Here is a 23607-nt window from a genome sequence, read left to right on the forward strand (position 1 = left end):
GTAGCAAATGTGACAATAATTTACCGTAAACTATATTTTCAAATTCAAATTCAAATTCAAATATTTTTATTCAAAATAGGATTTTAAATCACTTATTGAACGTCAAAAACTACCACTCAACATATGGATTACAATGTGATATCGTACAATAAACATTTATAATTAAATAGGCTGTGGGTGTTCGCTTTATTCCCAGTCCGTGGTGTCATTAAGAAAGTCGTTTATGCTATAATAACCTTTCCCACACAAACGTTTTTTAACAATTCTTTTAAATTTCGTAACACATTTGCTTTGTACATTTTCCTGGGATCATATTGTAGAAGCATATACATCGCCCAACAAAAGACTTACTAACTCGACCCAACCGAGTAGTAGGCATAACAAGTTTATGTTTGTTCCTCGTGTTAACATTATGAATGTCACAGTTTCTAGAAAATTCCTCAATGTGCTTATGAACATACAGAACATTATCAAAAATGTATTGAGAAGCAACAGTCACTATGTTTATTTCTTAAAAATTTTCTCTTAATGATTCTCTAGGACCTAGGTTATAAATCGCGCGAATAGCCCTCTTCTGCAGCACAAATATACCATAGGACATAATACTATGAAAATAACTAAAGTATATTAATCTCGCCGTATCTATGTCAGTTAACCGTCTAATTTTCTTAACCGCATATGCTGCAGAACTAAGCCTATTCGCCAATCCTTCAATATGGGGGCCCCACTGCAATTTGGAATCCAGAGTAATGCCAAGAAATACAGCAGATTCCACTGGTTTTACCACCTCTCCAGTTATTAAAATATTCGCATCTACATTTTTGACAGTTGGTGCGCTGAATTTAATATATTTGGTTTTATGACTATTTAACAATAAGTTATTGGCGCTAAACCAGTACACGATGTCAGATAGAGCATTGTTTACTTCGTCATATAAAACTTGGCTTCGTTTCACTTTGAATATAAGTGAAGTGTCATCCGCAAACAATACCACCTTGTGTTTTTTTTCTACAAGGTTAGGTAGATCATTTATATAAATTAGGAAGAGGAAGGGTCCAAGAATAGACCCTTGTGGTACCCCCATACAACGAGGAGTCCCAGGAGATATCCTGCCATTCACCTAGACCCTCTGATTCCTATTAGTTAAATATGAGATCAGAAGATCGAGTGCAGATCCTCTTATACCATATTGACATAGTTTCCTGACCAGCGTTGAATGTTGAACACAATCAAAAGCCTTAGATAGATCACATAAGATACCAAGTGCATTCTGTGATTCCTCACAGGCCTCAAAAATATTTCTGATGAGTTCAACACCTGCATCCGATATATATAATCTAAGAAATATAATATAATTATTTACATGTACCTTTTCCTTTATATTCATTTAAGATATTAAAAAGAGTAATACTAATAGGTGATGAAAGATGCATAAGTCTGGTTGGAGTAATTGTTTAGCAATATTGTATTTATATTTCAAAATGGGTAGCAAAAATATATCAAAGGTGCTTAATAAGTTATTGAGCAATTGTAATAATCATGATCTTCATATAAGTATTGTATGGTTATATTAGAAAATAAAGCTTATAGTATAATTATTATGATTAGTGAATAGATTTGTGATGAAATACGACGCTGTTCTTATTCGTTTCTATATTTTGTTCAAGCTTGATCATTGATTTCATCATCTGTATTGCAGGATCCTCAAAAATCGATCCCAAAAGGCACTCTCCTGGCGATATTGTTGACGAGCCTCTCGTACATCTTGATCGCCGTGCTAGCGGGCTGGTGCATGCTCAGGGACGCGTCCGGGAACGTGCACGACGTGGCCGCGTGGAACATGACGGCGTGCGGACACGAGTGCGGCTACGGGCTGCACCACAAGAACGATGTGAGTGATACCGGCCTGACACAATAACGGCCGTGCTCAATATACTATCTACAGATAGAAATAAATTACTACCTTCTACTGTCAGTAATTAGCTGTCAATAATCTGAAGCTGTCCCAATCTATATTTTCCATAGAAGCCAATAAAACTTTTTCTCAGATAATGTACTCTGATTTTCAAAATTGGCATAAAATCTACACTGATGCTTCAAAAACAGACATGAGCCCTGTTGGTGCTGCAGCATGGATTCCTTCAACAAGAATTATACTCAGTTATAGCTGCCCATCTATCACTTCTGTTTTCACTGGGGAATCAATTGCCATTCTTGAAGCAATTTTATTTGTTAAGGCTCATGGCATGAACAATTCTATTATTCTTTCAGACTCCAAAAGTTGCCTTCAATCAATACTGTCAAATCCATTTAGGTCTAAAAGTCATTTTCCAATTATATTTAAAATAAGGGAATCTTTGAAAGAATGCTATGACCTCAATATTAACATCGTTTTAGCATGGATTCCAGGTCATTCAGGCATTCTTGGTAACGAAAATGCAGATGCCTGTGCGAAGACAGCTATTGCAACAGGTTCCCTCCAATACTCAAAAATTTTCTCCCATGACTTGCGCACCATCCTGAAACCCAAGTTGCATGAGAGTTGGTCCAGCATTTGGCAAAGGCAAATTTTATGGAGATCTACAACCCGTAATTCCTCAGAAACCTTGGTTCTCGAAATTTAAAATTCCCAATAAGTCAGTGATTTCAACTATTTGTCGTTTACGTTTTAATCATGCTTGTACCCCAGTATTTTTGGCTAAAATAAGAATTAGGGACAATTCCTTCTGTGAATGTGGTCTAGATGAGGGAAACGTGGATCATTTATTCTTCAATTGCCCTTTAACGCAACCTTCTTTATACAATTTTATACCTCCTGAAATACCCCGCCCAACTTCCTTTAAATGTCTCCTCTCCCAAGTTTTCACTCCTTTTGTATATATTTTGTGTAAATATATTAAAATAAATAAGATTAAGTTGTAAATAGCACTAAGTACTTATATCAAATAATTTAAGTAATTATATTTGTGTATGTCCTTTATTCCTATTCTCTCTTTATTCCTTCCCTAACAGCATGTATATTTGTTTCGGGTATAAGAAAATAAAACTTCTTTCAATCTTAAGCACCGATCAATACCATTAAAATAAGTAAAAGAATACTCTAAGCCTGGTGGTCTACCTTAACGTGACATTGGCAAACTTGTGGTATACCTTCCACAGGAGCCATAGTAGGAAGAATAGAATAGAATACCCGAATAGTCATTCTTATCGCCTTATATTCGGACCCGTGAATTGTGATTTCCGTACAAACTTCTATCTCTGGTAAGCTATACGTCGTCCCATTGACAGACAGCGTGTACGTAAGTTTATTGGGACAGAAAAGTTACGATTACAACGATAGTTACGATTTTTAACTCAAGTAAGAGATAGACTGAATATTGGGAATGGCCGTAACAGTGCTGACATTTAAGTATAAAGGCGAAGCCTTCATCAGGACTGGCCACAGCGACTCACTTGGGCTATAGGTGGAGAACAAGATAAAAGTCCGATATCATTTATAAAATCATTTTTCTTCACGATCAATAATCCACATTACACTTTAGTCCAAAAATAAATTCCGTATAATTTAAATAGTCACTTTCACTTCCGAAATCAATAACAACTATTTCAAGATTACATGGAACAAGAGCGATCCGTCGAAACCGTGGTGGCTGCTCTGACCATCGACACGACGTTCCGCCAGAAATGACACATGTCAAATATGGTTCCGGCGTATTCTGACAATGACATTTTGAATGCGCCGTCAATTATTTGATTCATAAATATTGTTATTACACCTATGTTTTATTATTCTTACTATGATATTATGTATCCGATCATGTTCATTAGGGAGCATTTGTATGTTTGCTTATTTTTAATGTAAACCCTGCAAACAAACCCATAACTTTTTTCACCATCATTTTGATGAAATAAATCAGTAGTCAGAATTTTGTTGCAGGTTACGCTGAAAGTATTCGTGATAGTTTCATGAAAGTCTGTCAGTAGTTTTAGAGATAAGCTTGGAGAAAAACAAACAGACAGACATCTATTATGATATTTGTATTTACGTTTTCAGCTGCACTCCCTGTATTACCCAGTATCTGTTTTTAGAAATAATATCCAATGTACATACACGGCGACTCTCCTCATTACGTTTTACTATAGTATAGATAGCTTACTATAACGGTGTATCCACAATACAGCCATAGAACAATACTTAAACTTCATACTAGAGCGACCGAATCGACGCACGCACACATACACACGATTTCCACGGCCGCTAAGCAACCTTGGGCGAGAAAACTATTGAGTATCACGCCGTACGCCGCCGAGACTGGTCCGCGTTTTCAATCTTTTTGTTTGTATCAACCCTCCATCTAGACGTAGGTATAAATTTCAAGGAGACCGTTGAGTTACACTACTTGTCTATAACTTGTATTAAGGTGTATGTTTATTGTTTGTTTGTGTGTCAATCATTGAAAGCTGACATGATTGGTTGTCTGCAGGTGATGCACCTGGTGTCGGCGTGGGGTCCTCTCATCTACGGCGGGTGTTTCGCCGCAGCGCTGTCCTCGGCGCTGGCCTCGCTCGTTTCCGCACCCAAAGTGTTTCAGGTATTTAAAATAAAATAAATAAAACCACATTTATTGTTTTCAATGAAAAAATAGAGAATAGCATACATACTACATATATTATTACAAATTAACCCGGTTGTCACCCTCCCTCGTCCCTGTACTATTATTAGGGAACTATTAGGGTCCACGTCCACCAAATATAAATTATCAATAAAATTTAAAACAATTAAACTTACAATTTTTTTACGTTATAATAACAGATAGTGAGTTTCATGAGAGATAGAGAGAGAGTGTGTTCATAAGTGTAGCAATGCATAATATATATAATAGGATAATTAATAATTTGCGTAGGCGTGTGATCATGCATAGTATATAATATACGTATATACACACACATATAATATAAAATTTCTAAAGAAGTGCTTCTTTTAAATCTTTATAAACATCAGAAGTAGAAATAGACTTGCTGATTCAACTTTCAGGCTTCACAAAACTGGTCCCTCGTTGATGGGGAAATCTATACAAATATGCATATAAAAAACTCCCACATCATTTTACTGAAGGAAATTTTAATGAAGAAAGAGTATTATAAAGTTCAGAAACATATAGACGATAAAATGTATGGATAATATGAAAACTGTAAAGGAAGGATGAAAATTGTGTTTATTTGCTGGTTCTTCTCCCATTAATTGCATATTAGGAAATTGATTCGAGATGTCACTCTTTCAAATGAAAACAATTTGTTGTATTTAAAGTTATACCCCTCACTTGTGGGATTAATTAACTTAAATTTGTAACCAAAACTAAATTAAATGCAGTTCTCTGCTCTTATTGTTGTCAGGCGCTGTGTCAGGACAAGCTGTATCCGTACCTGGAGTTCTTCGCGAAGGGCTACGGAGCTAACAACGAGCCCGTGCGGGGCTACGTGCTCACTCTGGTCATAGCGGTCGCGTTTATATTGATAGGTGAGCGGCAACACGCACACATACTCTCGCTATCACCATCATCAGCCGGAAGACGTCCACTGCTGGACAAAGACCTCCCCCAAATATTTACACGATCGGTCCTGCGCTGTCCACATCCAACGATATGTACAATATATTGTACAAATTTCTCCTTCAATTAGGCGCTCGATGATAATTGGATGAACATGATATCTTGTCCGTCTTTAATTCGGTTATCGTTTGCGTAAGTAGTACGCATATATTAAAAGGCTTAAAATGAATTAATTTTTCTTCGCAATTGTACACGCGCAATCAAGTTTTCTGTCAGCTGAGCACCATGACGTCAAAACGCGGTATTTCGCGCTGTTGATGTCTGGCATCCAACAATCGTTTGTTGTGCATTAACGTTTAAGCCTTGCATAACCATTTTTCTGTCGTAATGTTCCAGAATCGTACATGTTAAGGTGTCATTTGTTATATCAAAATGAATAAATCTTATGTGGTGCTGGTAAAGATTGATTTGACCTGACCACAAGCTTTCCGTTTTACCTGGTTGGGGTGACGGGTATTACGAAGCGGCTAAACCACGCGTCAATAATTATTCTATGATACTACGAGCTATCGGTTGAGAATACAAACCCCTTTGTTTGTAGGTGGTCTGAATCAGATAGCGCCGCTGATATCGAACTTCTTCCTGGCCGCGTATGCTCTCATTAACTTCGCGACCTTCCACGCGAGCCTGGCGCGACCTGTCGGCTGGCGCCCCACCTTCCGAGTAAGTTGTTACGTATCTAATAGCTACTAAGCACTTTGCTGTCAGTGGAATGTAAACACTATTTGTGTATCAGTTTAGAGCAAACTAGAATTACTGTACTGACACTAACACTTATAGAATATATTAGACTTATAGAAGAATTATAGAATAAAAAGTAGAATATTTATATTTTCAGGTATCCTTAGCGACACTGTGTAATACTTTTACCAGTGGGACGCCCCTTTGCACATGCCGGCTAAATTATGGGTATCACAATGGCGCTTATTTCTGCCGTGAAGAAGTCACGTGTAAACATTACAGTGTTTTAGTCTGAAGGGCGTCGTAGCTAGTGACATTACTGGGAAAATGAGACCTTACATCTTATGTCTCAAGGTGACGAGCGCAATTGTAGTGCCGCTCAGAATTTTTGGGTTTTTCTAGAATCCTGAGCGGGACTCCATTGTAATGGGCAGGACTATCTACCATCTGCAGAACGTCCTGCTCGTCTCGTAAAAAACACTCAGGCAAAATCATCAAAAATAATAAATTTTGTGTCCAGTATTACAACATGTGGCTGTCCCTGTGCGGCGCGGTCTCCTGCGTGGCCATCATGTTCATCATCTCCTGGAGCACGGCGCTCGTCACCATCTCCTTCCTGCTGGCGCTGTACCTGCTGGTCAGCTACAGGAAGCCGGGTAACACTACTCTATTCATTGAATACAGTAGCCGTTGAGTTTCTCTTCTCACCAGCTCTACTTTTTCTAAACATATGGTAGATTCAGTAGTGCAAAAAAAATTATAGTGACGATTCAAAAGCGCTTTCTACTATACATTGCATGTAGTATCTTCTGCCACTCGGTCTTTTGTATGTTTGGAAGTAAATACACGAGAAAGACGTCCAACCGAGGGTAAATATCCTATTCACTAAAATACCATCCCTCGAGTTGCCTTGAAATAAATAAAAAAAAAAATACATACTTTTGCAAGACTTAGTCACCTGTGAAAATACTGGTAAGACAGACGTTGAAATAAATAAACAATATTTATTTTTAGCAAGAAAATTGCATCTTAAAGTGTTTAAAATAAACATTGACTTATACTTTAGCGAATTCTCACTAATTATATACCATACTCCACGTAAACGTGAAATTGTTCTTGATAATAATATGCTTAAGAGATATCTCTTAAGTTTATTTTTATTGTTTATAGTCGTAAACGGAGTTATGTATCGGGCGTCGGGAATTAAATTTTTAAAAAGCGCTTTTATTTAATGTTACTCACAGATAAATTGGAACAAGACTGGTTAACCAATATTATAATTAAACTAAAGAAATCTAAAAGACAATGGGTGCACAATCAGCACTATGTCGGGGTACGGGGTGGCAACACACGCAGGTTTAGCCGAACTGGGCCGGCGTAACTACGGTCATACAAAAAAAAATACTGAAATACACGCCGAAACTTATAAGTGGACAGAGCACACTTGCTTGTAAAGTGAGCCTTAAACTGGACTCTAACACACGTGCATAATAACTTAACTTACATACTAATGTACAATGGCAAATAGCGCGCAAATTTTTTATTATTATTTCAAAATATTAATTTTAGTGATAAAATGCATGTATTGTTTAACAAATAATTGTGAATTTTAAATAATTTTATAATAATACATGTTTTTTCGTCTTAATAAGGGACACATTTATTTGTATGTTAATAGATTTTCAGCGGCATAAAATCTCTTTGTTGTTACAAAAAACAAACTGTTTTACCCGGTTAAATTAAAATACTCTGTTTAATCTCCTATATTTTGCAGTTAGGTTTGTTTTGAGAATTGTACATTTACCAATTGTTTTAATAATTAAATGATTTCTGCAATATATGTCTTTTGTTTCCTCGCAAATGTGCTGGAAAAATGTGTATGACACTCGTGAGCAACAACTTGCTCACTAGATACTCGGGTGATTTACAATTACTGCAACCCACAGCCTCATGTATAATGAATAACTTAGCTAACTTGTATCATTATATACTATAATCTTTTTGAAAGGCAACAGATTGATCCAATTGTCAGGTACTAGGGATATTTTGTAATGAAAATGTGAATGTACAGATGTGAACTGGGGCTCCACGACGCAGGCGCAGACGTACAAGACGGCGCTGTCAGGAGTACACCACCTCAACCGAGTCACGGAGCACGTCAAGAATTACAGGTGACGAGTCCTTCACTAGTGTGTTGTTTGTTAGGTACTGTTAACATCAACCATGCTTTTGGTCCAACCATCTTACATAGGTTTTCTCCGTATATTTTGTAATTGAAAGCTTCTTTTGGCGCACACACATTTTTTCGTAGGTAATAAGTTAAATCCTTGTCAAACGAACCGAATTGAAAGCATTGAGAATGCGAACCGAAGCGGAGACGTCAAACTACAAAGTAGCAAACAGAAAGTGAACGAAAGCGAAGTGTTGCGGGACGTCACTCGTGTCAGAGCCATGGGTTAAAAGTGGGGGAGTGAAATTGATTTTGAAGACGATAATATACTGCACTTTTTTTATGGAAAAGGAAGACAAACAAGCGTACTGGTCAACTGGTGTTACGTGATCACCGCCGCCCACATTCTCTTGCAACACCAGAGGTCTCACAGGAGCGTTGCCGGCCTTTAAGTAAGGTGTACGCGCTTTTTTTGAAGGTACCCGTGTCGTATGGTCCTGGAAACACCGTACAAGGAAGTTCATTCTTCAGCTTTGTAGTACGTGGATGAAAGCTCCTTGAAAACCGCACTGTGGAGAACCGCCACACAGCTAGATGGTGCCTGGTGGGGATATCCTAATTTGTGGCGTGTCGTATGAAGGTGGAATTTGGCGGCAGGAATCAGGTGAAACAGCTCTTCGGAACACTCCCCATGATAAATACGGTAAAAGACACACAATGAAGCGATGTCTCTACGCAACGCCAAGTGATCCAGCGTTCACAGAGCACTGGGTACCCTACAATTCGAGCTGCTCTGTCAAATGGATCGAGCTGATACTGGGGTGCGCCAGACATGTGTGGCCGGACCTGCGCTTTGTAGAGCGCTAGAATGTGGGTTGGCTTGAAGTATTGCCGTGCTCTATTTTTGACGCCCAGTTTCTTCGAAGCCACTTTGGCTTTGCTCTCGAGATGGCCGCGGAATTGGCAATTACTCGAGATTTCGAGACCCAGTATTACGATACTAGGCGAGGCTTTAAGGGAAGTGTTGTCGAAGAGCGGTGATACGACAAATGGGGTTTTTCTGTTTTATTATTAAAAAGAGTTTTTTTAACTAACTCTATAAGTCTTTCAATAATCATGGCGGCCACGTATCGATTTTTTGTGAATAAACACAAGCGTTGCGCTCCTCTCTCGCATTCGTTCTCTGTTTGACGTCCGAGTCGGTTATACAAAGCCAGCTAATACAATTATCTCACGGACGCCTCGCTTCGCGCGTTCGCCTTTGGTGTGTCCCCGCGTAACACTTTTGACTTTTGGTTCGCCACGTATTCGGTTTGCTTTCGCTTTTCTATGTGACTATCTAGTCACATAGAAAAGCGATGTAGAGTATCGTTTGAATCCTCAAACGATACTCTACATAACAAAATGAAAACACTTCGCCACGCTTTCGGTTCGCAGTCTGTTTGATAAAGCCTTTAGGCTGATTCGTGACGTGTTTAGGTGAAAGATGTCACGCTGAATGAAGAGAAAGATACAAAAAGCTGCTCTACACTGTTGTGTCGTCGGTTTAGTATATGTAATTAATACGTTATAATAAACATTATTAATTAAATAGTTATTATTGTTACATATCAATAATTATTTTAACAATTATTTGGTTTATATTTTGAGGTTAATGTGTGTAGTTATTGGTTTACTTACCGTGTTAATGTTATATAACATTAAACATTGTCAAACAAAATTAATTATTTAATTAAAAAAAAATTTTTTTTTTGTAACAATATTTATATTTAAACTGAAAGTGGCCACTAATTTTCTGAGTGCATATAAATATTGCAAAAACACTTTGATAACAACGTGTTAAAACGTGAAATAATATCTCATAAAATTAGACAACGATTAACATATTTAGGATACATTTTAACGTTGGGAGAGTTACAGAATAAATAACATTCACAATTATTTTTAAGTTCCTGCACCTACTGTTTTTATTATTTTGTTAATTTATTCGGGTTGGTCGAAACGTTCGTTGTGTTGTTTCATTGCTTCACCTTGCTTATAAAAAATCTTAATATTCTGTACTTTTAATTAAATGATTAAAAAAAGTTGCAATTTATTTAATTCTCTGACCTACTTGTCACGTCCATGTAAAGGCATTCTTCGAGGTGCAATAAAAATTATACATCCCGTGTATTTAACATTATCCATGTCACGCAGACCCCAAATTCTGGTGCTGACGGGATTCCCGGGTGAAAGACCTTTGCTCACAGACTTCACATACCTCCTCACCAAGGGACTATCCCTAATGCTGTGTGGTCACGTTGTTCAGGTGAGTGGATAATATATAGCGACAGATTAAGGCCCTGTTAAGGCTACTTGCGACTTATCTGTCGAATAATAAGATATAAACAATATGTTATGTTTTTAAAGTGATAACACTTCTATGATTAATACATAAATAAAATTTGAAAAACAAAATTTTATGAACGATGCGGGATTCGAACCCACCAACTCCGGCGTTCCGTGCCGGTGCTCTAACAAACTGAGCTTTGAAACATAACATATTGTTTAGATTTACAAGAGCGACATCTCAAGTCAATTTCCTAATATGCAGATATTGGGGTTGAGCAGGTTATCAACTGTAAAGTAGATCCTGTAGATGAAGCCACAACCTGAGAGTTGAACAAAGCAAACAGAATTTTATAACGGGGCGGTACTCGAACGGTTAGCCCAGTTGGTTAGAGCACCGGCACGGAACGCCGGAGGTCGTGGGTTCGAATCCCGCATCGTTCATAAAATTTTGTTTTTCAAATAAGATGAAAACTATAAATAGTTTTTACCAGCACATGAAGCGCCAATTAATTATAGAATGAATCGAGTAGCATATAGCATACTGTATGCCGGATATGTTATGAGTTATGAAAGCTATCAGAGACCAATGACAGTTCATTAGATGACAATTGTGTGTTTATTGATTTAACTGTGAAAATTTCCCTTGAATTATCAAGGAATATAACAGACTTCATGATCAAGTTGACATATTTGATCGCAATTTACACAATTAAAAAAAATATAAAAACTATTCTTTTTAGTTCTTATTTTATTTTGTGACTCAATTTAGTTGAATATTATGTCATTACAATCTATAAGTGAGGCGTCACTTACCATATTAATAATGTTATTGTTGTTGCATTATCAAATAAACACAGCAGGTTATCAATTGTAAAGTAGATCCTGTAGATGAAGCCACAACCTGACATTTGAACAAAGCATATAAGATTTTATGACGATACGTCACTCGAATAGTTAGTTAGTTGGCAGAGGACTCGCACGGAACACAAGAGGTCGTGGGTTCGAGTACCGCATCGTTCATAAAATTTTGTTTTCAAATGTTATTTATGTATACTGTGTTTGTATTAGTGTATAACTTATTGGCGGAATTATTTAATAATAATAATAAATCATTTATTTTCAGATGTTTCATCCATAAAGTGTTAGTTACAATAGAACTATAACCATGTTACTTAGTAAATTAATTTATATTATTATCAGTTCATATACCGCCTTGGCCACTTGGTGGTCATGTGTATGTACACCCAGTGTTTCATACAAGGGTTTTCTCACTTCGCAGTCAATGTTCTCAGTATACCGTTGGAGTTGCCTTGGACCCTGCTCGTTACACATGCAGCTCTCTTCCCCATAATGGCCTAAAAATTATATCAACGTCTGCACATCTGTGAGGCACTGCAACACCGCGGTAACCTCACCAGTACTCTGAAACAGGCATACAGGACTTTATCTTCACCCATAATATGAATCCTCTATAAAAGATACTGAAACTGTTAGCTTACTTAATGCAATTCAGTACAACATTACAACACTCGTTTGAATGATGTAATGGTTACTAGGATTGGCTTTTTAATGTTGTCAATAAGCTAACTGTTTTAGAATCCTAAATAGAGGATTTAAAGCATGAGGGTAGATACCATGTGTGACAGTATATACTCACTATTATTCCTCTATGTCTCTAATGTCAGACATATTTAAATAAATAAATAAAATGTTTCAGAGTCAGATAAATCATCGCACGCGGGAAGCGCTCACGAACCGAGCCAACCACTGGTTCATGAAGCGCAAGGTGAAGTCCTTCTACAGCGTGGTCGACGGCGTCGATGTTAAGGATGGGGCCAATGCTCTGATACAGGTACTCTACTGATAACACGGACACAGTGGGAGGCTCTTTAGTACCGGATGCCGGCTAGATTATGGGTACCACAACGGCGCCTATTTCTGCCGTGAAGCACATTACACAGTAATGTGTTTCTTATGAAGGGCGCCGTAGCTAGTTAAACTACAGGGCAAAAGAGACTTAACTTCTTACGTCTCAAAGTGACGAGCTCAGTTGTAGTGCCGCTCAGTATTTTTGGATTTTTCAAGAATCCTGAGCGGCACTGCATTGTAATGCAACATAGCACTAAATTTATATAATGTACTAATCTTTGTATTCTTTTTTAAAACAAATTAATATTACTTCATAAGCTGCTTATTTAAACATGCAAAGAATCAAATCGAAGGAATCAAATTTCATTACAAACCTCGTACTTATTCTCTTACAATACTACTCATGCATTTAAATTATTACAATGCCATCAAAAATATAACTTGTAAAAAACCAAGTCTCGTAACTCTGTTCCGCTACCGTAAAAAGTTGTAAGATCCATGTGTGTTGTCCAACCAAGTGGTTTGGTACCAGGCGATCATAGTCGAAGAAGAGATTGTCATATGTATGACGCGAGTACCTTAATAACGCCACGCGCACAACGTATTACTACATAGACACCAGGAGAACATAAATTTGGTAGCGGTAATAGTAATGTCATTCATAGTCGTTGAAATCATATGTCATTCTAGCAACATGTACCAGGACTTCATATGCAGTTTAAAGGTTTATGCACAACGCTGGTTTCACTTCAGACTTGTGTACTTTGTACGCACGCAATTTTTTTAGAATGTATCTCACAAGTAATACATATTATATTAAATTGGATTATTTTGTGCGATGGCCAAGATGGGTATTGCTCCGTTGTACCAGTGACATATTATACATGTCTATATTTCAGGCGAGTGGCCTCGGAAAACTGCGACCTAATATTCTGCTGATGGGCTTCAAGGAGAACTGGCAGAGCTGCTCGCGACAAGAGGTCCTGGACTATGTGGAGGTGATGCAGTGAGTACTGTGCCCATATATATATTATTATTAACTAGCTGCCCGGATAGACTTCGTTCTGTCAAAAGTTAATAGTAAACGTTTAATAAATATAATGTCATTTCAGAGTGATCCCGTTATTAATATCTCAACAATAAACGACGATAACATACAAAAATAAGTTTCGTAGACTGCCATACTTTATAAACTTGATGATACTCATTCTTATGCTTTCCCGGTACCGCCGCAACCGCTATGTCTCTGCATTTGAAACGTGTAATATCTTTGAAAATATTCATCTAAATAACATGCTGTAAAGGGCCATATTGATCTATATTAAATTTACAATGTATTTAATGTACTTAATTGGATAAAGATTGATGCTATATTACTTTAAATCTAATATTAAAGGATAAAATATAGTTATTATGGGTTGGATTGGTACAAAATAACTTTGTTTATTGAAAAATATGCAGCAAATATTCCCAATTAATTTTATTTTTCCTACTTATCACGTGTTCGCCCCCAGCAAAGCACTCGACGTGCACATGGCGATAGCGGTGCTTCGTGCCGAGGGCGGGTTGTATGCGAGTGACGCCCTGGACGACGACCTCCAGAGCTGTCTGCATGACATGAACCAGAAGGACGCGTCTGTGGTGTCTCGTGAGTATTGCACCATCTACTATTATTAAATGATCACTGAAGGGAGCTTTCAGAACAATAATAACCCATAATTTTAGTAAATAACTACATATTCAAGCCTAAGGCTGGGCAATAGAGACTCTTGTGAAAGCACACGCTAGTTTTAATAAAAAGTTAAGAGTTATTAAAAACCATTTTGCATATCGGTTCCCAAGCCAAGTCCTTTACGTGTCTATTGTGGTAGTCTGCATTATTGATATCCAATATGCATGGATATTGTTCAACCGCCATTATTAAATTTTTAGCTTCTCATATTTTGTTACCTACGAGGCGTCCACTCGCTACAAAGCTCGCGATGATCTGAATTGAAATTTCCGTGCGGTTGACTCGAAATGTGCGCGAGAACTGCGTTCCGGGTGACGTCATTGAGTTGTTCGTACGAGTATTCTTACTCGTACGAACCGAACGCACCGAACCGAATTTTAGGTTTTTTTTCCGTTCGGAAAGAACAAGAATAATGTGCGCCGTGTTGAATATTTTTTATGTAATATGAGCATTCAGGTTTCCTGATTGATTTCCTGATCAGGAAACCTACTCCGGTTACCGAACGTTTGCGCCCAGCCTAAGATGGTCAATGTTCCTAAAGTGTAAAATAGACAAGTTTTATTAGACTTATTGCAGGAAGTATAATGTTCAATAATACTGTGTACTGTAAGTAAAATGTATGTTTAACATTAATCCACCATACAAGTCAAACTCATTAGTTACTAAAAATGTTGTTTGTTATTAATCCGACACGAAGTAAGGTTTCCATAAACAAATGTAAAAGGCAAGTGAACCAAAGGTCTATCAAACGTTAGAACCATTAAAGTTAAAGTTTAAGAAAATGTTTTTCCACTTACCAAATCACGCGGTTAATTTTTTTTTTACTTTATCCTTTCAGATTCGGTTTTTATATTTAAAAACTGAAAGAATCGTAGTCTGTGTGAGCTGCCCATTGCTCAGTTCTGCGATGGATCTAATATAAACCATTTTTTAGTGTATTATACATTTTATTTATTGATTATTTCAAGTACATGTAATCTTGTGTTTAACAATCATGTATGAACTTACAAAAATATTTGTAAATAATACTTTTGTGTTTGTGCTAACCTAACATGTGTATTAGGGTCCATGGGCGACAATCTGGCGGAGTCCCAGTCGACTGAGAGTTTGAATGCGCACTCTAGGGGTAAGTACTTATAACGACTGAAGGATGTAATAGGTACTAATAACGCCATCTACAATGAAAGTTATAACCTTAACTAATTATCTTCACGTTTGCACACTTTTGAATATTTCAAATTCTTCAGTCCCTTCGTACACGCGTGGTGTCAGTTGACTTTCAAATGTTATTCCTGGTCCGGTGATCTGTTCCTGTGACTTCTTCTTTCAGAGTATATTTTCTTGCCAGTAGTTTCGCTTATCCTCTCATAATCAATCCAAACTGGCAAAGCACACCATTCTCCCATCACACGCTCAGCCAGACCAGTACAGATGCTGACACTATATTCAATGGGAGAGAGCTCGCAAACTCGCAAAAAACGAGCGTCCGGTCACAGTGATCACTAAGCATTAGTAAGTGATCACTGTGGTCCATACTATCTTTCAAGGCCGGAAGAATAACAGGAGCTCAATAGTTAGGTTCAACGACTTAGAAAGTTCCTTAAAAATAGCCACTGTTGAAGTACGCCACACATATTAGACATCGTCAGGTAGCGAGGCTATGTTTGTGGCGTGTGGTCTGAAGGTGGAATTCGGCTACAGGGATCACTCAGCCACCCGACAGTGCACCTTTATATACTTTTTTCCGGGGAGCAACACGCCTTTCCGCATCCAACTCGCATCTTCCATTTAAAATATGCTTCCCAAGTATATTAATTATTTATTAATAGATGTATCACTCAAAATTTTTGCACACTAGCTGTAGTGTATTACTCTACTGTAGTCGGTATTATAGGTACGTTTGACTAGTCTAGCGATATATAAAATTCAAAATTATGTCTCGACAATAACCTAGAAAATTTCGAAAGTTTTCTGAGTTCAAATTTTTTTTCAAAATCGGTCCAGAAATGGCCGAGAAACATTTTAACACAGAAATAAATTGGAGTCACCCGGTGGGAGCTCCGCTCAATAAAATTGTGTGTTGTATTCAAATTTGTCAATAATTTTCTACTTTCGTGCTAATTGTACATAATTAGTGGTAATTGTACCCAATGGTGACTGATAAAAGTTGTTTTTTGGGAATTTTAAAATAAGGTTGTATAATAATAATGTTGTTGTACCAGGCAGCAGTTTGTCGGATCTGTCACTGGGGTCACCGGCGCACGTGGCGCGAGACCCCGCCCACAAACAGAACGGCAAAGAGAAATGCAAGGAAAGGTGAGATACCAGAGTTGCATGTGAGTCATTCTTAAATCAAAATTAGGTGTTTAATTTTAGGAGCGATCTGTTAATACCTTCATTATGGAGTGTATGATTATGAATATTACTATGTAATATGAAATGACATTTACCTGTTGTTGACGGATCTGTGTGCCTAGATTAGTTAACAACTGATCATATTTATTTCTTCACGTCCAACCAAGCTGTGGAATGAGCTTCCTTGTGCGGTGTTTCCGGGACGATACAACATGGGTACCTTCAAAAAAAGCAGGTACACCTTCCTTAAAGTAACTATTGAGTGCCGCCGAGATTGGCCGCTGTCCGAATTAAATTAGAAGCGCCGCGTTTTAAAACTTTTTGCATGTATCAACCTTAACGCTCCGTCCAGACGTAGGTATAAATTACAGAACTGTTCTATTATTTATATTGTGCTATAACGAAACACATAAATAAAATAATAAAGATCAAAAAAATATGAAAGGTAATTAATTGATATTATGACCTTTTGTTTAGTGGATAATATGTATACAATTTCTTTTCTGCTTCTAGTCTTCCCTATCTTCTGATAAAGAAAGCGTTTGGGTAAGATGTGTGTGTGCGTTCATATCCAACTCATTCACGTTCATATCCCTCATGCTCATGGCACATCTGTTATGAATCAAATTTATCATTAATTTTCATTAATTTATACATATTTTAAAAAAATTGTGATCCACGAATGGAAGTTGCGGTAAACCTAATTGTTTTTATATCCTGAAGCCACATAGATAGCGCTATTTTCATTTTATAAGGCCTTAAAATGAATTTAAATTGATTTAATATATAAATATTACTGGGATACCTTTATTATTGCAAATTTGTGACGTTGTTATAAACTGAGCCAAACATATTTGTGGATTCACATCGAACTGACTACCGCCCAAGTAATGTTCCCAAGTTATAACAGGATAGTTATGATTAACTCTTGTGGCATACCAAATACAATTTTTTCTGTATGTTCAATGAATTAGTGTTATGCGAAACGGCACGCGAGCTTCGTTGTGTGTGGAGAGTCGCTTAGAAAAGTTTGTCATATATGACAGCCTTTTGACACAAGCACCACGCCCACTTAGCCGTTTTGGTATGATCCCAAAAATAACCAAATTAAAGTACCGTTTTTAAACTGAGGACTGCTTATTGACATTACGCAAGTGTTTATGTACAAAGCTTGGTCCAAATCAACACGCGGGGATTGTAGTAATATTTGTTCCGTGCTTAGATAATTTATTTGTTTAGAATTTAGATAGTCTGTAACAGCTGTGAAAACGTCGAAAAAAATTGAGGTTGACAGGAGGGGCGTGCATTGGTTTTCTAGTAAGGTTGGCACTCTGGATCTAACTAGTCGTAGTTGAGCTTTGAAATATGAAAGATTGCTTACCGTAGGTATTTTGTATCTAGTGTAAGGAAAAATTTTGAGTGAGTGTTGAATAGAAGTTTAGTTACGAAATAACGGAACCAAATTAAACTAAATTAACTTAACTAGGGCTATATTTATTAAGTGAAAAGGGGTGCACTTAGGGGTAGATATATACAGGGTGGACCAAAAGTCCGTTTACATTTGAATCGGTTGCCGCGTCTAGCAGCGGCGGTGGAGGGGGGTGGAGGGGTTACGCATTGCAAGAGCGGCCAATGGGAATTTAGTACCATGGCGTCGTTCAGCGACGTTCTGCGACCTTAGCTTAACGAAAGTTTTGCAATCATTACAAGATACGACACAAAAATCAAGCTCCATCAGGTGTGTTAATTAAAAAATGGGTGCTCAAGTTTGAGAAGACGGGTTCAACAATGGATTTACCTCGATCTGGCCGGCCTAGAACGTCGAGGGACCCCGAAAACGTGGAGCGAGTAAAATCGTCTGTTCGTGACCAACCTGGACTTTCAACTCGAAAGCGGTCTGCTGTCCTTAACGTGCCAAGATAATGATGTATTAAACCGCATTCTCAAGAAAGATTTAAGTCTACATTCCTATAAAATCCAAATGGTGCAGGAATTAAGGCCTCAGGACCATGCCACTAGGTTGCAATTTGCGAACGAAATGGTAGAGCGATTTACCAGTTTTACAAACATTTTTTTCTCAACAAGGCACACTTCCACCTAAATGGGCATGTTAATAGACAAAATTGTCGTTATTGGAGTGACACTATGTCATGGTGATCAAAAACCCATGCATTACAGCCAACCAACCCAGTAACTCTTGACAAATTAAAGGATCGTATTCGCACAGAAATCCAAAACATCTCAACAGAAACATGTAAAGCTGTTATCGAAAATTTCCGCTCTAGATTGCAGCAATGCCAGAATAATGAAGGTTTGCATATGGATGATGTGATTTTTTAAGAAATAAATTCCCCTTTTGTTTACTATCGAAAACAATAAACAATATTGATCTACTGTAATTAGTTTTTTTTAATCATCATTCGAATTATAAAAGGACTTTTGGTCCATCCTGTATATATATTGGTTTTATGGTTAAAGTATTTATTTACTTATGGTACCAAACAAATCTATGACACTTGCTAAATAACTATAATTAATAGTTCTACTTGTGAGTACGCGGATTTCTACTATTAATTGGTTAAAATGGTTACTCGGACCAGTTCTGTAATGGTTATAGACAAATGGTTAATGGTAACTAGGACCGGACCGATCAATGGTTACACGCGTACTACATCTCTACTATGCATTGGTAATAATGGTTAAAATGGTTACTCGGATCGGTCCTGTAATAGTTAATGGTAACTAGGACCGGCCCGATCAATGGTAAACCGCGTACTGCCTTACTAAAGGCAACACATTGTTTTATTACAATTAATTTAATCTACTAAGCAATATTTGTAATATAATGCTGTTCGGTGGATTTACTTCGAACATTAAGGTTCAAAGCAAGGTCGGCACTGCCTAGTTAATGACTGTACTCTCTATTTTGAGCAATGCACGCACTCAAACACAAAGTGACATACAAATCGCGTGTGTAAGACGTAACATGTCACGCGCACTAAAGTAATAAACAGGCTGTGTATACGTGTCGTCCGTGTGTCGCAGTGCGAGCGCGGTGCGGCGAGTGGGCGTGGCCAAGCTGGAAGGTCGCGCGCGGCGCTCGTCGTCGCTGCACTCCGTGGAGCAGCTCACGAGGTCGCGGCGCCACACGGGCTCCGTGGACGTGTGGTGGCTCTACGACGACGGAGGTAGTATTGCGGGCCGGTAGTGGATTATAGGCAATAGTCATGTGTAAGCATTATTGTGTTTCGATTGGAAGGGCGCCGTAGATAGTGAAATTACTGGGCAAATGAGACTTAACATCTTATGTCTCAAGGTGGCGAGGGCAATTTGTAGTGCCGCTCAGAATTTTTGGGTTTTTGAAGAATCCTGAGCGGCACTGCTTTATAAGGGACAGGGTGTATCCCTTACCATCAGCTGATCGTTTTTTTAGCTGATTATTACATATTTTACCAACGTGCAAGTTATTTGTATTGATATAGGATCGAATCTGTGCGGAACTGTTGATTTTTTTCTATTACTGTTATCGTATTAATAATTCACAGTTTTTCAATAATTATTGTGTAAAACAAATCAATGTTTATTTTTTAACATGAATACAACTCTTTCTACTTACTCTCACGTGTGATTGTGTGACCCCCTCGCGCCTCTAAACGTCCACACGTAATTTGTGGACGTCCCTAACTTCGTTTCGACACTTCTATTAACGAACATGTTTTTTTTTATATTTATTTATTAATAAAAAACAAATATTAAATGGAGGTTTTAAAGCAATAAAAACCACTGAGATTTGTACAATTGCTAAATTTATTCTACACCAACAGAGTTAAATTAACAAAAGAAAAAATAATTCACAATCGTTAGAAACTTAGCTATTCAGATAATACTTATAATTTTACAAATAAAAGTACTTACATGATACAAATAATAGTTAAGCACGATAACTTGATCGGTGCACGGTGGTCAGTCAAGTCTTAAAAAATATTTTTTTAAATTCTATCCTACCCTTCCAGCATCCTACCCTTGGAGCAGGGTTTGTTTCCCTTCGGATGATCCTCGTGCCTGCGCCGTTGCAGAAGCCGATGTGATACTACAGGGCATGGATATTTTTATACCAAGCTCTGTAGTATCGATCGGTGGCAGATCACAGCCCTGGTTCGATGCGTCAGTTAAAGCAGCATCTGACTGCAAAAAACAGGCGTATCGAACTTGGGTTGCGGCGCTGGGCACAAAGGATCCGAACTGCATAGTTCTTAAGAGGAAATACAACCGTGCTTCCAGATTTTTTAAGCGGCAAATCGCCCGTGCAAAGTCAAAACACGTCGTCAAAATCGGCGAGCAGCTTTCCAGTTACCCGACCGGAACACGCAAGTTCTGGTCGTTGTCGAAAGCTGCTCTTGGTAACTTCAGCCAGCCGTCCATGCCGCCGTTGCACATGAGGAATGACACCCTGGCCCATACGGCAAAAGAGAAAGCCGATCTCCTGTGCGCTCTTTTCGCCTCCAACTCGACTCTTGACGACAACGGAAAAACACCGCCGACCATCCCGCGGTGTCAGAGCTCTATGCCTGAAGTACAGTTCAGACAGAAAACTGTTAGGCGAGCTCTGTTTTCGTTGGACGTTAGGAAATCGAGCGGGCCGGATGGTATTTCTCCAATCGTGCTTAGAACGTGTGCCCCTGAGTTGACGCCGGTGGTAATGCGTTTGTTGCGGCACTCTTGTTCCAAAGGCGTAGTCCCTGACTCATGGAAGTCAGCCCTTGTGCATCCGATCCAAAAAAAAGGAGACAGTTCGGATCCGGCAAACTACGGGCCTATTGCTATAACCTCCCTGCTCTCCAAAATCATGGAGAGCATAATTAGCCGTCAGCTCTTGGTATACCTAGAGGGTCACCAGTTGATCAACGACCGACAATATGGGTTTCGCCATGGTCGGTCGGCAGGTGATCTTCTGGTATACCTGACACATAGATGGGCTGCGGCTATTGAAAGCAAGGGGGAAGGCCTGGCAGTTAGCATGGATATAGCGAAGGCCTTTGATCGTGTATGGCATAAGGCGCTCCTCTCTAAACTTCCATCATTTGGGCTTCCCGAGAGCTTGTGCAAGTGGACCTCCAGCTTCCTCACTGGGCGCAGCATACAGGGCGTTATCGACGGACTTTGCTCGAACCCGAAGCCCGTGAATGCTGGAGTGCCCCAAGGCTGTGTGCTATCTCCTACGCTGTTTCTTCTGCATATCAATGATATGTTGGACACCTCCAACATTCATTGCTATGCAGATGACAGCACTGGTGATGCCGTATACACGGGCCATGCACGTCTCTCTCGGGAAATCGTCGACCAGTGCCGAGAGAAACTTGTGTCTTCTATCGAGTCCTCTCTTGAGAAGGTCGCGGAATGGGGTAAATTGAACCTTGTCCAATTTAACCCCCAGAAGACTTCTTCGACAACACTTCCCTAAAAGCCTCGCCTAGTATCGGAATACTGGGTCTCGAAATCTCGAGCGATTGCCAATTCCGTGGCCATCTGGAGGGCAAAGCCAAATTGGCTTCAAAGAAACTGGGCGTCATTAATAGAGCACGGCAATACTTCAAGCCGGCCCACATTCTAGCGCTGTACAAAGCGCAGGTCCGGCCACACATGGAGTATTGCTGTCATCTCTGGTCTGGCGCACCCCAGTATCAGCTCGATCCATTTGACCGCGTGCAACGTAGAGCAGCTCGAATTGTAGGGTACCCAGTGCTCTGTCAACGCTGGTTCACTTGGCGTTGCGTAGAGACATCGCTTCATTGTGTGTCTTCTACCGCATTTATCACGGTGAGTGTTCCGAAGAGCTGTTTTACCTAATTCCTGCCGCCGAATTCCACCTTCGCACGACACGCCACAAGTTAGGATATCATCTACACCATCTGGATGTGTGGCGGTCCTCCACAGTGCGGTTTACAAGTAGCTTTCTTCCACGTACTACAAAGCTGTGGAATGAACTTCCTTGTGCGGTGTTTCCGGGACGATGCGACATGGGTACCTTCAAAAAAAGCGCGTAAACCTTCCTTAAAGGCCGGCAACGCTCCTGTGATTCCTCTGGTGTTCCAAGAGAGTATGGGCGGCGGTGATCACTTAACAACAGGTGACCCGTACGCTCGTTTGTCCTCCTATTCCATAAAAAAAAATATCTGTTTTAAATAAGTCTCAGTCAACGAGTCAGCCAAGTCACGTGACAGTTTATTAATCAGTCTAGGTACTATGTAAGCTGTTGTTCTTTCTCCGAATGCATTGGATTCCCGAGGCATGTGCAGCCGGTTTAGACTAACAGCACCGGTATACACAGGGTGATCTATGGCTGTTTTTAATTTATTATTAAAATAATTTTCTTTTAGTACCTATTGCATATTCAATTTGCTTAAATATTAAGCTTATGCTTAAAAAGCCCGCTATCCTGAAATTTACGTTTAATTTGATTTGATACAAATATTTTAAGAATTTGAATTTGAATTTTATTAATTTTGTCAAGGTACGAATTGTAAGTACGACCGTAACTGCTCAGTCCATACTGAACGTACGATTCGGCTAACGCGTAATAGAGCATTATTTTGTCTTTATAGGGTATGCGATTTTTAAGAATTGAGATAGTTGCAAGGAATTGTCTGAGTTTATTGCATACATAGTCCACGAGATTACTCCATTTAAATTTATCATCTATTATTAACCCAAGATATATGTATGGCATCTAACTATTTCCAAGGGTGTGCATTTAAATGAGTGATAGTAGTTATGTAGGCAGACATGTTCGTGAACTATTATGTTTTTGATCGGTAATTTTTAATAAACGGTGATTTTATCACTAAGAGCTTAGTTTTATT

At 38.7% G+C, this 23607-nt stretch overlaps 1 protein-coding gene and 1 long non-coding RNA gene across 4 annotated transcripts in view; both read left to right on the forward strand.

Moving 5' to 3' along the window:
* LOC126975527 (uncharacterized) overlaps positions 1-23607 on the forward strand; it is a 169522-nt gene that overhangs the window by 116584 nt on the left and 29331 nt on the right. The window lies entirely within an intron of this gene.
* The window catches only part of LOC126975492 (bumetanide-sensitive sodium-(potassium)-chloride cotransporter), a 70472-nt gene that overhangs the window by 31369 nt on the left and 15496 nt on the right, over positions 1-23607 (forward strand). Inside the window, exons 9-21 of one of the 2 annotated variants that reach the window (XM_050823416.1) lie at positions 1700-1891; positions 4485-4592; positions 5395-5518; positions 6151-6272; positions 6811-6946; positions 8362-8461; positions 10657-10768; positions 12509-12643; positions 13560-13666; positions 14175-14308; positions 15456-15518; positions 16615-16708; positions 19793-19935. In XM_050823416.1, coding sequence (XP_050679373.1) covers positions 1700-1891; positions 4485-4592; positions 5395-5518; positions 6151-6272; positions 6811-6946; positions 8362-8461; positions 10657-10768; positions 12509-12643; positions 13560-13666; positions 14175-14308; positions 15456-15518; positions 16615-16708; positions 19793-19935 — 1570 coding nt within the window. The remainder of the gene's footprint in view (positions 1-1699; positions 1892-4484; positions 4593-5394; positions 5519-6150; positions 6273-6810; positions 6947-8361; positions 8462-10656; positions 10769-12508; positions 12644-13559; positions 13667-14174; positions 14309-15455; positions 15519-16614; positions 16709-19792; positions 19936-23607) is intronic. The other variant, XM_050823417.1, reaches the window with a different exon arrangement.

Source organism: Leptidea sinapis, chromosome 36 (genome assembly GCF_905404315.1).
Source record: "Leptidea sinapis chromosome 36, ilLepSina1.1, whole genome shotgun sequence".
NCBI classification, from domain to species: Eukaryota; Metazoa; Arthropoda; class Insecta; order Lepidoptera; family Pieridae; genus Leptidea; species Leptidea sinapis.